This window comes from Podarcis tiliguerta (genome assembly GCF_965153285.1).
Source record: "Podarcis tiliguerta genome assembly, chromosome: 5".
NCBI classification, from domain to species: Eukaryota; Metazoa; Chordata; class Lepidosauria; order Squamata; family Lacertidae; genus Podarcis; species Podarcis tiliguerta.
The window spans coordinates 19,747,328-19,762,628 of record NC_139538.1 but is presented as its reverse complement, the minus strand read 5'-3'; the positions used below and the strand labels follow the sequence as shown (position 1 = coordinate 19,762,628).

Below are 15,301 nucleotides of genomic sequence, written 5' to 3'. Positions count from 1 at the left end.
GGGCGCATGGCGAAACCCAGAAGTATACACTTCCGGGTTTGCCACGTTCGCAACCCGAAGTTTAGGTATCCGGAGGGATACATAAGTACAGTCATACCTCGGGATAAATACGCTTTGGGTTAAGCATTTTCGGGTTGCACTCCACGGCGACCTGGAAGTAACGGAGTGTGTTACTTCCCGGTTTCGCTGCGCGCACATGCGCACACCATCATAATGATGGCATGCGCAAAAGCGCCGAAACGTGACCTGCGCACAGACATGGGTTATGTTCGCTTCGGGAAGCAAACGGGGCTCTGGAACGGATCCTGTTCGCATCCCGAGGTACCACTGTAGAGGTATGACTGTACAGTGGTACCTCAGGTTAAGTACTTAATTCGTTCCGGAGGTCCGTACTTAACCTGAAACTGTTCTTAACCTGAAGCACCACTTTAGCTAATGGGGCCTCCTGCTGACGCCACGCCGCCGGAGCCCGATTTCTGTTCTTATCCTGAAGCAAAATTCTTAACCTGAAGCACTATTTCTAGGTTAGCGGAGTCTGTAACATGAAGGGTATGTAACCTGAGGTACCACTGTATTAGCTTTTCAACAAAGTAATGTATCACCAGCCAAACATTGCAATATAGTGATACATTGAGATGTTGAAAAGCAGTGGGAGAAACAAACTGCATCAGGCTGGCAGTTTCACCCTGGTGCCTTGAAGGCCCAGGCCCAATCCAACTCATTCCTCCAGGCCCAGCGGTGGAGGGAGTCCCTCCGCCACCAGCACCCAGCATGCTGAGGGAGGGACAAGCTCCATCATTTCTGGCACCTACCGGCTCGTTCTTCCCTAGGTTTGAGGGCCAGAGCACAATGGCGTCTTCACCCAAGCAGTATATCGCAGGTGAAGCCACTGCCACTCCTGAGTCAGGAGCGGTGGCGGCAGTTTCACCTGCGATATACCACCAGGTAAAGACCCCATTGTGCTCTGGCCCTCAAACTGGTACCAATACATGGCCCAGTCCTAGTGTCCAGCAACATCTGAAGGTCCACAGGTTAGTCATCCCTGGTTTAGCATTGTATGCATGAGCAACAACAAACCTCATGCCCATGCACTCTCACCTCCTTTGGCACAACCAGAGGTGTGGCGTGGGGGACTGGAAGCTTTAACACTTGCTTTTAAACTAACCACTTTGTTTATGCCTGAACGCAGTTGAACTCTGGTTTGATTGTTTGAACAAACCAGAGTTCAAGTTAACCAGAGTTCTCTGAGTTTGGATGTAACAAGAAACACTGGTTAGTTTGGGAGCAGAAGCTAAAGCTTCTACTTTCCCTGTGGTTATGCCAGAAAAGCAGGAGCGGAGGACTACATGAGCGTGAGGCCTACAGAAGCACATGCACATAGTGTTTACACATGGTTTAAATTTACTTCCAAACTGGTCCTGTGAGTTTGGTAATGCCTTGTTCCTACTTCTCTGTTGACCCATTGTGTTGAAGTTTATTTGGTGGACTGTGTGCGCCTCAGAGACATCTGAGTCCATTCTGGGTCAAGGTACTTCTGCTTTTTTCTTTTTCTCTTTTTGAACACACATGTGCAGCTGGTCTTTTCTGAGCAAAAAAATATATAATTGGGACAGGAGATAGCTCCTTTGTTGTTTTTTTAGGAGCCAACATGTTCTTTTGTTTGTTCTTTTTTTAGGAGCTAACAAAATGACAACCAACAAGGATATGAAATTTAAGGATAAATTTGAAACTGCATGTGGAACTGGATTAATAGGATTGCACCCTATCAGATCAGACATGAAAAGAGGTTGCCAAAAATTCAACCAAGTTTTTCAGATATTAGTAATAACCCCACCCCCACCCCAGCACATACTACTATGTCTTACTGAGATTTAATATCTTGTATATTTCTTAGTAAAATACATGATCATTCTGCAGAGAGAAATACCAGGAGGTTTTGTTTTGCATCTGGAAAGGTTGTTCATTATCATAATATTTGTCTGAATGTGTCCTTTTATCTGCGTATTTCTTTTTAAAGATAGGGCTATGTATTTTGATGTTTTATTTTAAAAAAAGGTTACTTTCTCTTTAAGCTCCGAGCACAGAGTCAAATATTGTCTTATGTGCTTTGTCAGAAAAATGACTGCACGGAGAACGGGGCTGGCGGTTCAAGGCAATCTATTGATCTATCTTTCTGCATTCCCTTTCCTCTTTAATGAGGACTAGTTTCCACATCAGTTAACCGCCTCCATAAAGCACCAGAAGGTCACACCAGCATCACACTCGCCTTTTTTTCTTTGTGTCTATAATATAATTGGCTGATTGTGCTGGTGATGAGTGAGCTCGCCTCTCCCCCCCCCCCCCCGCAATTCCCCCAGAGCAGTCTTGGCTACATGTTATTAAACCTCATTGCTCGTTCCCTGAGGAGAACAGCTCTGCTGCGCTCCTCGCTAGCAAAGCCAGTGCCATTGCGCAGGTTGAAGCGGCAGAAACAGCATCCATTTTAATCTGCGGGAAGCCTCTCGGTTTACAAGGGCGTTCTTTTCTCCTTCAGATGCTGTAAAAATTAACTGTGCAGCTTCTGTAAACATTCTTGGCTCTCGGTGTCTGGTTTCTGTATAATGCACTGAGATGGTACACCAGGAAAACTGTTCGTATCAGGTAAGAATTAAAGCTCTTCTGCCATAATCGGCATCATCCCTTTTAGAAGAGAGGAGGGAAGAGGCCTGCCTCTTTTTACTTGTTTTTTATTTCGATGCAGCAGGTTGCTTCCTTTCAGCTTATGTAAAATTGGGTCACCTTTCTAAATGGAAGGATTTCTGGGCTGCTGTTTTGTTGGTGTTCTCTTTTCAGGGCTACTATTAAGGGGCACAATGAGGAAAGCCGACAAATAATCCTTACTTTGCTTTTAAGATAGCAGGTTGTTAAGCAGCTATTGCCAAGTCTCTGTGTGTGCCTGTTTTTACAGGGAAGGAAAGCAGCTCCGTATATCAAATGATAAGGCTCCACTTCAAAAACAGCATTTTATCAGCATTATACAGATTCTTTAAAAAAACCAAAACCAGTATAGGTTTTGGTTTGTGCCGTTTAGTGGGTGATGATACTGTGAGGAGGATGTTAGGGAAAGATGGTTAACTGAATAATTGTCATTAAAATACGTGTAGTAATCTGAATGTAGTCAGAATGTTAAATTCTACTTGTGAGCACAATTGATGTGGGCATGTTTTGACTGTGATGAGGTGTAAGAATTTACATGTCTGATGCATGTAGCACAGTCTATGTTTGTTGTTTATAGTCTCAAAGAATCCAGATACTATGTTTTGTAGACAGCACATCATTTAGCATGCTACCTCTGGAAATATTGCTTCCTTGTTTCCTGAAAGGTGCTTCTTTTTGGAGGGATTTGTTTTTCAAATGCTTTACGTTTATTGTATGCATGGACACGCCGAGAAGCAAAATATTAGTTGTGTAGATTTCAAGCTGCTTTGAGAAATGGATTTCTCCCATCTTATATCTTCGCACGCCACCTTTACAGGACTGGTTTCCTGTCCCAGTAGAAGTGATTCATTTAGATTCTGGCTTGATTGCTGTGGTTGGTGGTGCATGAGTGGGGATATACCATTTTAAATCTACAGTTAAAAGAATATTTAATGCCAAACGAAACACATAAAGTTGCACTGGTGTCGGTGCTAACCCAGTCTATGCTTAGAACGAAGTCCTTTTCATAGGCTCAACTCCAGTCTTTAGCACGTATATTTCAACTCCCACCTTCTAAAATTTATTGAACTTGATCCAGACTAAATTAGTCACGCTTTTGTCCCATTGAAATCAACAGGGTCATGGAGAACTTAATTCCTATTGATTACACTGGGGCTAGAGCGTGACTAACTTAGTCTGGATTCAGCCTATTTTATTTTTTGCACAGCACGTAATCAGGAATAAAATAAAGGTGTAGAGGAGCCAAATATACTGAATTTGCAAGTTGTTTACAGAAAAGTGCAAGTGTTGTAGGGAAAGGGATGAACCAAGATGGAGAGGGAAAGTCTCTGTCGGGAACAGGATGTTTAGTCTCTGTGTTCCTACACATAATGAAGGTAGAAGTGCAAAAATAGGAACCAAGTAATGTGCAGCTGTAGCTTTTTAAAATTCTGTTTAAATAGTTTTAGGATAACTGCCCCCCCCCCCAAATCTTTCCACTTGCATTTTCTCCCATTTTTGGATTTCTGCACATTTTAGCCCATGTTCTGCTTAGTCAATAGCACCACTTTGGCTTGACACCTCCTGGCATTTTAATAAATAGCCCAGTTGCTGTGTCACAAAGAATGCCCCACAGCCACATTTTGTAATCTGGTAGGGGTCAAAGGTTGCCCATTGTTCCCTTTGAAATGGAAGTCGCTTCTTTGGCAACCGTGATTAAGAGAAGGGTACACTGAACACCATCAAGAACGGCTTCTGATATTGGGATGGCCTGCTCTTTGACACATTTGTGCATTTTATGTATGTGTTTGATCATAACCCATCATCTCCGCTGTGGTGGCACTTGCTGAGTTCTACATATGAACCTGGGAAATCTTTGCAAAACAAAATTGTTGCCTTTAAAAGAAAAGTGGGGCAGGGAAGGTGTCTTGTGTAAAACACCTTGTTAGGGTGACACAGTTCACCAAAAGCAAAAAAAACCCCAAAAGCAACAAACCCATTAACCTGGAGGTTGCATTTTTAATCCATCTGTGATGTGGAATCCAGGGTTTTAGCATCACACTGGAAGCTATAAATGATTAGATTTCAGCAGGCCTGGCCATAAGGGCAGCTTCTCTCAGCGGGGGATGGGAAAATGTCAGGAGCTGCCGCTGCCGCTGTCACAAGTGCCATCTGTGGTTAAATAATAAATGCCTTGTTTTGCATCATACTGTAAGCCAGATCAGAGCTTTTTTTTTTCATTGCCCTTAGCAGAGAATATCTGTATCCTGTTAAAGTGTAACGCACTCTACTTTTCAGAGATATGCTGTTTAAATATTGGAGCACCTTTCTCCTTTAATTTAGAAGAAAAGATTAATAAGGGCCTTCCCACATAATATCATTTGCCACCTAATGTTGTGCTTGCTGCTGAGTATATACTTGACAAGGAACTGCAGCCAATCCTGGCTCTCTGAGCATACCTGTATGGTACTGTTACTAACATGCTTGATCTTTTATGTGCCTTGCTATGAGTAGTGTCTGACTAAGACATACTTTGAGCAGATGCATTGAAATTGGTGGGCTTTAGACAACCATGACTAACCTAAATCTGTCGATTTCATTGGGCCTATTCTGATGTCATAGGCTGTGTACACATCATGGGTGATACCATCGTGCCAAGGAGATAGTTCCATCTGGCAAGCAGAAATGTTTGCACTAATGGAACAACCTCTCCCCCCCCCTCCATGTGCTATTCTGGGGGACCTTCCAACCTTCCTGAGCAGAATTGAGGAAGAAACGAGGGGAAGTCCTCTTGAGCTATCCAGACTTATTGCTCTGACTTCCACTAGTGCCACAGCTTACTTGAATCTGGCTCTATAACTTTCATGTACATTGGAAGCACAGTTCATCCCCTCAAAGAATTATGGGCACTGTAGTTTAAGGGTTGCTTGAATTGTAACTCAGTGAGGGGTAAACTGCAGTGCCCACAATTCTTTGAGGGGGTGAAATGTGCTACAAAGGTATCTTTAAAGGTATCATGTGTACGAAGCCTTAGTTGGGTGAAACCCAGGCGTGCAAGCTTTAAGAAACAACCCGTAATGAGTGACTGACCCTGAGATTGAAAGGTGATATGAAATATTCACAAAATTATGAACAGTTGGGAGAGGATACTGGAATTAATGGTCTCCAAGCAAAACTGTTGGCAGATCAGGGCAAATAGAATGTGTTTAATGGGCATAGAGGATCCTTCTTAGGTGTAGAAGCAGCTTTTAAAAAATAGAGACAGTTTTGTATGTGTAAGGTGAGTGAATAGGCATGGTTTTGTTGCCACTGAATGCAAGACCAGTGTGGTGTAGTAGTTAAAGCGTTGGACTAGGGCCTAGGAGAGCCCAGGGTTCATATCCCCATGCAACCACGAGACAAAACCACCCACAGTTCATTGGAGGAAATGTAGGACATCAATGTATTAAAAAATAAACACAAATTCTGGCTACAAATGTGAATTTTGTACACTATTCAGATTCTAGCTATTGATAATAAACCATGTAGTTACATTTTTTTAAAGCCCCACTAGCATCTTAGCTTGAACAACTTACAGAATGGACCCTGAGGAAGAGGTTGGAAGGTAAAGCCATGGGCTGCATTTGGGATACACTGGGAGCAAGACTGGTTCCTTGCCCTGGATAATGGGGTTGCCGGAGGCAGCATTCACAGCCTGGTGATTTCCTGGACATACTCCTTTGTTAGATTTATATCCTGCTTTTCTGTCTTGATGGAACTGAGAACAAAGGTCCATAGTGTCCCCAGATGCTTTTCCATCCAGGCAGTAATCCAACCCAGGAGGCCTGCTTAGTTTCAGCATAGTGACTGCGTCTCCTGATTGTGCCTAGGGAAGATTTGCTTACTTCTCTGGGGGAGGAAATAAGAAGAGCCAGATCAGATCAAAGAGATCAAAGTCCAGCTTCGTGTTTCCAGCCATGACCCGCCAGATGCCTCTGGGGAGCCCAGAAGCAGGACTTGAAGGCACCAGCCTTCGCCTGGTGTGTCCCAGAGGTTGTCAGCCGAGAGATTCCATTTTAATTGACAGGCCGGTCATCTGCGAATTTGTTTAATCCTTTTTATAACCATCCAAGCCACCTGCCACCATCTCATCATATGGTGGTGAATTCTATAACTTAATTACGTGCAGTGTGAAGAAGCACTTTCTTTCCTCTGTCCTCAGTCTACTACCGATCAGTTTCAGTGGGTGACTCCTAATTGTTTCTCCTCTTTATCTATACCTTCCTTAATTTTAAGGAGCATCCCTTTCAGGGATGTTCGTCTGGCACCATCTGTGTGGTCTTTTCAGCAGCAAGCAAACTGGGCCTTTTAAATGATTTATGCAGTCTGGGCCTCTTGTTTTTTAAGCATGTGTTTTGATTTGAGGGGTGCTGTGGCTTGTGGCCAGTCAGATGGATGGGGTATAAATAATAAAAAGGTTGTTGTTGTTGAATTCAGGTACTGTTGGGGCTGTATTTCGTGCTCCAAATATTCCTGCACTACTGACTTCCATGCATGCAACCCCTCCAGGGCCCCCCTCCAAGCATACACTGAAAATAAGCACCAGGGGGTTGAGAGGGCCAGAGGATTTGGAGGGCATGTGGACTAGGGAGAAGAACAAGAAGTCCAATTGTTCAAGTGGGGAGGTTTTGGTTTCCCCCTAAAAAAAATAAAAGGTTTTACTATTTCTTGAGTAGTCACAACCAATTCAGAACCCATCAGTATATATGTGATTTTGAACAGAGCTCTATTCTGGCATTCATCATAATTACCACCCCATAATAAGGGGAAGATGTGCTTTTTGCCACCTCTCAAATTGTATCCCCTGCCGTCCTCATGTTTTAGGGAAGAGGGGAGCTATCTTTACATGCACAGGCTCTTCATGGTCAGGCTGTTAAATCATGTTAGGGATCTACATTTGTAGAGAAGACTGCCCTCTGAAGACCTCTTCTGAAGACCCAGTAGACAAAGTCCATTTATCCCCCTAACACAATGCTAATTGCATGAATGTCGGATGCCATAGGTATTCACCAGCCTGATGCCCTCTGCCAGTTTTGGACTACAACTCCCATCAGCCTCAGCCAGCACAGGTAGAGGGCAACAGGTTGGCTATCATAGGAGTTTAGTCAGGAGACTTCGGTGAAGCAATTCATCCAAAGCTTTTTGAGAGCCCTGGTCTTGAGGGCAGTTCTGCAAAGCCTGGAAGCCAGGTTCTGGGTGGCCCATATTTCCACCAATAGGAGTCCCTTTGGGGTTGGACCTATGAGTGCTCTGAACACAGATGTGGTCACCCTTCCCTGAAATCTACAGGTTCTGCCTTCCCACACAAATCTCGCTCATCCTAATGACCAGGATTCTTCCGCTTTAATTTGACTCGGGGCAACTTCCCATGAATGTGAACATTTTAAATGAACACTGTATCTACCCTTGCCAAAGACCATAGGTTTATGTTATGTTCCTTTCTGAATACAATGTATTAGAAGCCATTAATGGCTAAAGGAAACACTAAAAGGTTTATATATCTACTATTGCAGAACTGTTCTGGGGGAGGAAAGTCTTTCGTATTATTTAGGTCATCAGTTTGAATCTCTTCCCTGATCAATGGTGACACACAAAATTAGATCATTATTAATAAAGAATTTTTATAACCTCCACACATTTATTAATGCAGAATATCCTACTGGGTCCCTGGTTCTCTGCTTAAAATTACTGGGTGCATTTTCTATACATTAATCCACGCTAAAAGGTAAAGGTAAAGGTACCCCTGCCCGTATGGGCCAGTCTTGACAGACTCTAGGGTTGTGCGCCCATCTCACTCAAAGAGGCCGGGGGCCAGCGCTGTCCAAAGACACTTCCGGGTCACGTGGCCAGTGTGACATCACTGCTCTGGCGAGCCAGAGCCGCACACGGAAACGCCGTTTACCTTCCCGCTAGTAAGCGGTCCCTATTTATCTACTTGCACCCAGGGGTGCTTTCGAACTGCTAGGTTGGCAGGCGCTGGGACAGCGGGAGCGCACCCCGCCGCGGGGATTCGAACCGCCGACCTTTCGATCGGCAAGCCCTAGGCGCTGAGGCTTTAACCCACAGCGCCACCCGCGTCCCTAATCCACGCTAAATGAACTCTTAATATGGCTCCTAATTATTATCTCCCACTTCTAACTCTGAACTGCTTAGATGGTGGTTACCAGCACAGATGCATCATTTGTCTGAAGCGTGATTCTGCAGTTGTGAGAGTCAGAATGACTTGCTCACAAATAACTGGCTTCGAACTGTCGGAGCTTCACAAATGGGTTGCCTTGTCAGTTCCAGAAACAACCTGAAATGTTTGCTTTGCTTTGGAGGGGAAGCTGATGGTGTTACATATAAGTTTCATATCCGTGCTGATTTTAGAGCTTAACATATTGTTTTTCCAAAAACAAAATAATATCTGGGATAAATTGGAAGTTTCCCTAGAAGCCTCTAGGAGTTCCACAACTATGTTTACCTATAGATCTGGCAATAATATACACAAAGCACATCAAAACACAGAAGGTGTATTGTTTCAACTCCTCTAGGAAAATAGCCACTTCTCCAAAAAAAATGTTTGCTCAGCCAGAGGCAGATCAAGCTCCATAGCAGGTCTAAGGTTTGGGGCTGTGTTAGCCAAATCTTTTGTTGATCTGGCTGTCCAGTAGTTACAGTAGCACAGCAGGAGATTTCAGGCTATTTTGATTACTCAAATACCTTTGGACAAGTGAACTGAATTTCCAGGATGTCATTTGGGTGGGGAAAAGTTGTTCCTGTGTCCAGGGCTCCTGCATTCTACCTCTCCTATGCAAGTTTTTAAAGTTTTCCTACTCTTTCTTTCCTACTCTTTCTTTTAAAATGTCCAAAGCTACTGTCAGGAAGCCATGATTTTGGCTTAGGCAAATGGCTTTTTTAAAACATTCAGTAGGTTTATAGCAGGCATAGGCAAACTCAGCCCTCCAGATGTTTTGGGACTACAACTACAATCATCCCAAGCTAACAGGACCAGTGATCAGGGATGGTGGGAGATGTAGTCCCAAAACATCTGGAGGGCCGAGTTTGCCTATGCCTGGTTTATAGATTTCCATGCATAATCTGTGCTGGAAAAATATTTGCCTAATTCATTGTTGCCATCATAAGATTTTAGACACCTGGTGTGACCAGGCAGTATGATATAAGCATCGGTCGAAGCAGGCATCTCCAAGCTTTTGGACACATCTGTAAACTGAATAGAAGGTTATGAGCACTGTGCACATGCTATAACCATGTGCATGCATGCACACTCTTCCCCACCCTTTCCCAGCTAGCATTTAGGCTTGAAAAAGTGTTTCGGTTCTTTTTCAAGACAGGTGCTTGGGGCGGGGGGTGGGGAATAACCGTCTGGGAGAGTGCAACCCATGTGTTAAAGGAAATATGTTCAACAAGTTTTTTTAGAGAAAAGACCAGAAAATTCTCATCAACAAGCTGTTTTCACAGGCTAAAATTACATGTGCTATTTCCAGGATACTCCCCCCCCAAAAAAGAAGAAGAAGGAAAAGGATGACAGTGACTTGAAAGCAGCATATGTGAATTTATACATATATATGCAGACAGGGGAATAGTTGCTATATTTTAAAAAGAAATACAATACAGGTCACCATTGGAAGGGGCCATGAGGATCATGTATAGTCCAGTCCTCAGTAATGCAGGAACCCATCACCCAACGTGGGGCTCAAACCCATGAACCTGAGATTAAGAGTCTCATGCTCTGCCAACTGTGCTACCCCTCATCAAGAGTGGGGAAGACTACAACCAGGTGATATGTGTGCCTGCCCACTGGTCCTGAAAGACCTAGATTGACTACCAGTACTTTTCTGAGTGGGTGAGGGATTCAGGTGGCCGCTGTGGGTAGGGCCTAGGACTTGCCGATCAGAAGGTCAGCTGTTCGAATCCCCGCGACGGGGTGAGCTCCCATTGCTCGGTCCCTGCTCCTGCCAACCTAGCAGTTCGAAAGCATGTCAAAGTGCAAGTAGATAAATAGGTACACCTCCGGCGGGAAGGTAAATGGTGTTTCCATGCGCTGCTCTGGTTCGCCAGAAGTGGCTTAGTCATGCTGGCCACATGACCTTGGAAGCTGTATGCCCACTCCCTCGGTAAATAAAGCGAGATGAGCGTCGCAACCCCAGAGTCGGTCACGACTGGACCTAATGGTCAGGCGTCCCTTTACCTTTACCTTTACTTTTCTGAGCACAATTCAGAGTGTTGTTGACCTTTACTGCTTTGGTCCTATATACCTGAAGGAGCATCTCCACCCGCGTCATCCAGCTCTAAGGGCTTTCTAGCAGTCCCCTCATTGTGAGAAGTGAAGTTGCAGGGAACCAGGCAGAGGGCCTTCTTGGTAGTGGAATGCCTTCCCATCAGATGTCAAAGAGATAAACAATCATATGATTTTTCACAGACATCTGAAGGCGGCCCTATTTCAGGAAGCTTTTAATGCCTCATGTTTGGGTGTGTTCCTTTATATTTTGTTGGAAGCCGCCCAGAGTGGCTGGGGCAACCCAGTCAGATGGGTGGGGTGCAAGCAATAAAATATTATTACTACTACTATGTTCATTTATCCCATGCATCTTAATTTCTTCATTCTCCCTCTGATCTCATGGGTTATGAGGAATATGTATAGGAGGATCCTTTGATTCCTAAATATAATCTGTACTATTTTATACTTACTGTAGTCAGGCAACATGTAGCATTAGTGAGCAGTACTGTACAGTATTTTTCTGTGGTTGTGCAAGATGGTTTTAATGTCCTTACTAAGTTGTCAGCAGCACATACATAAAAGATGAATTTGCTTGTAATGCGGGCATATTTAATTCTGACTCATTTTTCACTCCCACGGAGAAATGGAAAAAAGCTCGCATCCCACTAACCCTGCCATTGTGGTGTTCAGGAAAAGGGAGTATGTGAGTATTTTGAAAAGCTGTGAATGACGTGTGAACATTTTGTTGCAATTTAAAGTTCACAGCAGTAAAACTAACAAACCTGCCTTGTAAATCTGCACCCCTGAAAATGAATGGGTTTTTCTTTTGTTCAACTGATAATTGGCTTATAGGTATAAGTCAATGTTATGGGGAGGGGAGATAGAATGGGGGGAAGGAAGAATTAATTTTAGCAACACTAGGAAATGACACGCTGAGTCAGCTGTGAGGATGGGAGCCATAAAAAAGTAAAGCATATTAACATAATTCCTACGTGCAGAAAAGTAATTACATAGAAACCTACTAGGAAAATAATTGAATTTAGCTGGCCCAATATATTAATGCATGCCTTCTGTTAAACTTTTGAATAGTGCGTATTAGAGAGATCTTTTAAATAGTCTTGCCTTTTTAGAGTTGCTAGTAAATGTGTTGTAGGGTCAAATCTTTTATGGGTATTTTATGGGAGATTTAGAGGGAGGATTTTAAAGGCAGTTCTATAATCTCATAATCTTATAGTATACATTTCACACCAGTTCTTGTTTCATTGGGGTGGGTCACCCAAATTGTCTTCCTTAATGCTTCCTCCCTTAGAAATTTAGGCACTTATCCAATTCCAAAGCACTTACACGTAGATACGAGTAGTCTCATCATCCTAAGTGCTTTTGTGGGAGGAAAGTGAAATGTAATAGCCTACATTTGCGAAAAGGCCTTGGGAAGTTCTGATGTCATTATGGAGTCCAGACAAAAAAGATGATTCACCTTGTTGCTGAAAATACTATTGATAAAGCGATGTAGCCATCAACAACTGCAGGTTGTAATACCTTAAATGTCTGTTGTTGTAGTACAGGCAAGTCCAACCACAAGTAGCCTAAGATCTACCATCCAAAATCAAAAACTGGCAGTGATCTACCACACTCTCCCATTGTCATTCTTCAGCTTAAACACATTATATTTGGCTGAGCTTATGATAAAAATAATAACAAATGATAGTCGCTTCCATAAAACCTGAAAAGTTCATCATAAATCAATATATTTTTAAAAATACATACTTTTTATACTTGTAATAGCATAAGAAAATAACATTGAGGACAGGGTCCTACATAATCAGAACATGATGCACAGATTGTTGTTCACAAAAGCTCATGCCATAACAAATGTGTTATGTCTTTAAAGTACCCCAGGACTCTTGCTGTTTTTCAAATGAGTCAGGGGCACTGGTCAACCACAGCAGTTTCCCCCATAGTTCGAAATAGAAATTGGCAGAGTTGAACTGCAGAGTTGACAGCCTTCAAGCACCACCTTAAGAACTGGATGAAACCTGTAGAAGCCCTTTCCCCTGGATCCAACCCACCCCTTCCTTTTGAGTAAACGTAAACCAGCCCTTTCTCTCTCTGAGGAGCCAGTGTGCAGGACTGCACACACACACACACCACTCCCCGCGTGGGTGAGATGGCAGCCGCTAGGAAGGGTCCCCCACTCCCTCGTGTGTGTTTACTTGGGAGTAAAGCCTCAGTGGTCAGTTTACACCCAGCATGGAGGGGAGGGGGCAGGGCAGTCCTTTCCTCGGGGCGAGCTCCTGGAATGTCCGGCACTATCTCTCTCTCTCACCCAAACCAGTCCTTTCTCTCGAAGAGCCAGCACTCATGGCTTCTATCCACATGTTGGACAATGCTTCTGTAGTAGGACCTTAAGAGTCAGAAAACCCAGAGATAGAAGCATTTTCGTTCATTAGCCTGTATTATTTTAGAAGCTTTTCCTTTGTTCGATATACAGGTTTGACTGATTAAATGCCAGCAACATAGTGAGACAATGGCAAGGCTTGGGTTCATTTACTTCCCGTCCCTGCAGCCACAAAGCTGAGTTTAAGTGGGGTTTTCCCCCATAATGGCTTTCTGACCTACTTTTTAGGGCATTTACCCTCCCAAGGTGGATTACATCAAACCAATACAGTACAAAATGAAATTTCCAAGATTTGAAAGAACAGCAAAAACAATGTTTAAACAGTTATTTTCAAACAACCACAAAAGCTCCTGATTGCAGACCAGGAAAAAAACACACACCTGCATTTAGGGCTTTTCTGAAGGATAACAGAACTGGTGGTGGTGGTGTGTGGAATACACATTTTTGTGTGCAGAGGGCATTTCTGAGATACAAAACCACTACATTTTTTATTAGCTTCCACTTGTAGTTTCATCTGACCACAATCAGCTGTTTTTCATTTCAACTATACTGTAGTTTGAAACAGACAACATCTTATAATGGGTCGTAAAACTTAACAAATCTTAACCAACCACAGTTAAGATTAACATCATTACCTGAAACCTAAACTTTGTTTAAACTGCGGTCAATAAAAAAAAGGAAAGGAAATGTTCTGTAGCAGCTTGTTCCTGAGGGAGAACATGCAACCCTAAGGCAAGCCTCGCCTAGGCTCATTCCATTCACTATAAACCATGGTTTATTGTGACATACTGATGCAGCCAATTAAGGTGTTTCCCATGGATAAACATGAAGAAAGTATTCAGTGAACAAGAAGGTAGTCTGTGCTTTGCCCACTACAGTAAGCTTGCATATTCCACATCAAATGAAGATGTTGATGATGATGATGATGATAATAATCTTCCATCTTCCAACAAGAGATTAAAAATACATTAGAACATCAGTCATAAAAAACTTCCCTAAACAGGGCTGCCTTCAGAAGTCTTCTAAACTTCAGGTTTCTTTCTTTAACATCTGATGGGAGGGTGTTCCACAGGGCAGGTGCCACTACTGAGAAGGCCCTCTGCTTGGTACCCTGTAACCTCACTTCTCGCAGTGAGGGAACTTCCAGAAGGCCCTCAGCACTGGACCTCAGTGTCCGGGTTGAACGATGGGGGTGGAGACGCTCCTTCAGGTATACTGGGCCGAGGCTGTTTAGGGCTTTAAAGGTCAGCACCAACACTTTGAATTGTGCTCGGAAACATACTGGGAGCCAATGTAGGTCTTTCAAGACATCAGACTCTTGCAATGTTAGGAGGCAATTTCCTCTGTCCTACTGTGGCCAAAATCTGAGCCCTCCCCACCCCAAAACACTTTAAGATGCAAAAAAACCCCAAAAAAAACCCCAAACCAGAAAATGCTGGTATCTACTGCATCACATTTCTTACAGACCTCCAAGGCTTTAAGGCCCTGCTTTTTAACCCTTTGTCTCTCTTTGAGGAAGATGTTAGAGCCAAATCCTTTCACGTGCCCTCAGGCATGAAAAATTGATTGTCATGGTCATCCCAAACGGACAAGCAGGAGATATGGCACAATGCCACAGAAATAGCGCCTCGTAACACCATGATGGAGAGAGACACCACCAGGAAGCCCTTTTATTCAGTCTTTTCACAAGAGGACTAGATTCGTAGCCAACTTTCCAAAGTAGAAACATACCCAAAATGGATTACAACATACTTTATAATACAAAGCAAATAATTAAACAACAGTAACAATAAACAATAAATCATTAAATTAAATATGACCGCAGCTGCAGATAAAAACCTCAGTTTGAAAGCACAGCCCACTAAAATGAACCACATGCACACTAGAATAAATAAGTTTTGAAAAGCACTGAAAGAGATGAGGCCACCACAGAAAAGGCCCTAGCCCACGGATCTCAATAAGGTAAT

The 15,301-nt window shown here is 43.3% G+C and overlaps 1 protein-coding gene across 14 annotated transcripts in view; it reads left to right on the top strand.

Annotated features, from left to right (window-relative positions):
* Nucleotides 1–15,301, top strand: part of LOC310678336 (schwannomin-interacting protein 1) — a 375,265-nt gene that overhangs the window by 327,147 nt on the left and 32,817 nt on the right. The window contains exon 1 of one of the 14 annotated variants that reach the window (XM_083442207.1): nucleotides 2,371–2,640. The exons of 12 other annotated variants lie outside the window; for them this stretch is intronic. In XM_083442207.1, the coding sequence (XP_083298333.1) occupies nucleotides 2,611–2,640 (30 nt within the window). In that variant the 5' untranslated portion in view covers nucleotides 2,371–2,610. Of the gene's footprint in view, nucleotides 1–2,370; nucleotides 2,641–15,301 lie in introns of those variants that run through there. One more of the 14 variants, XM_083442209.1, reaches the window with a different exon arrangement.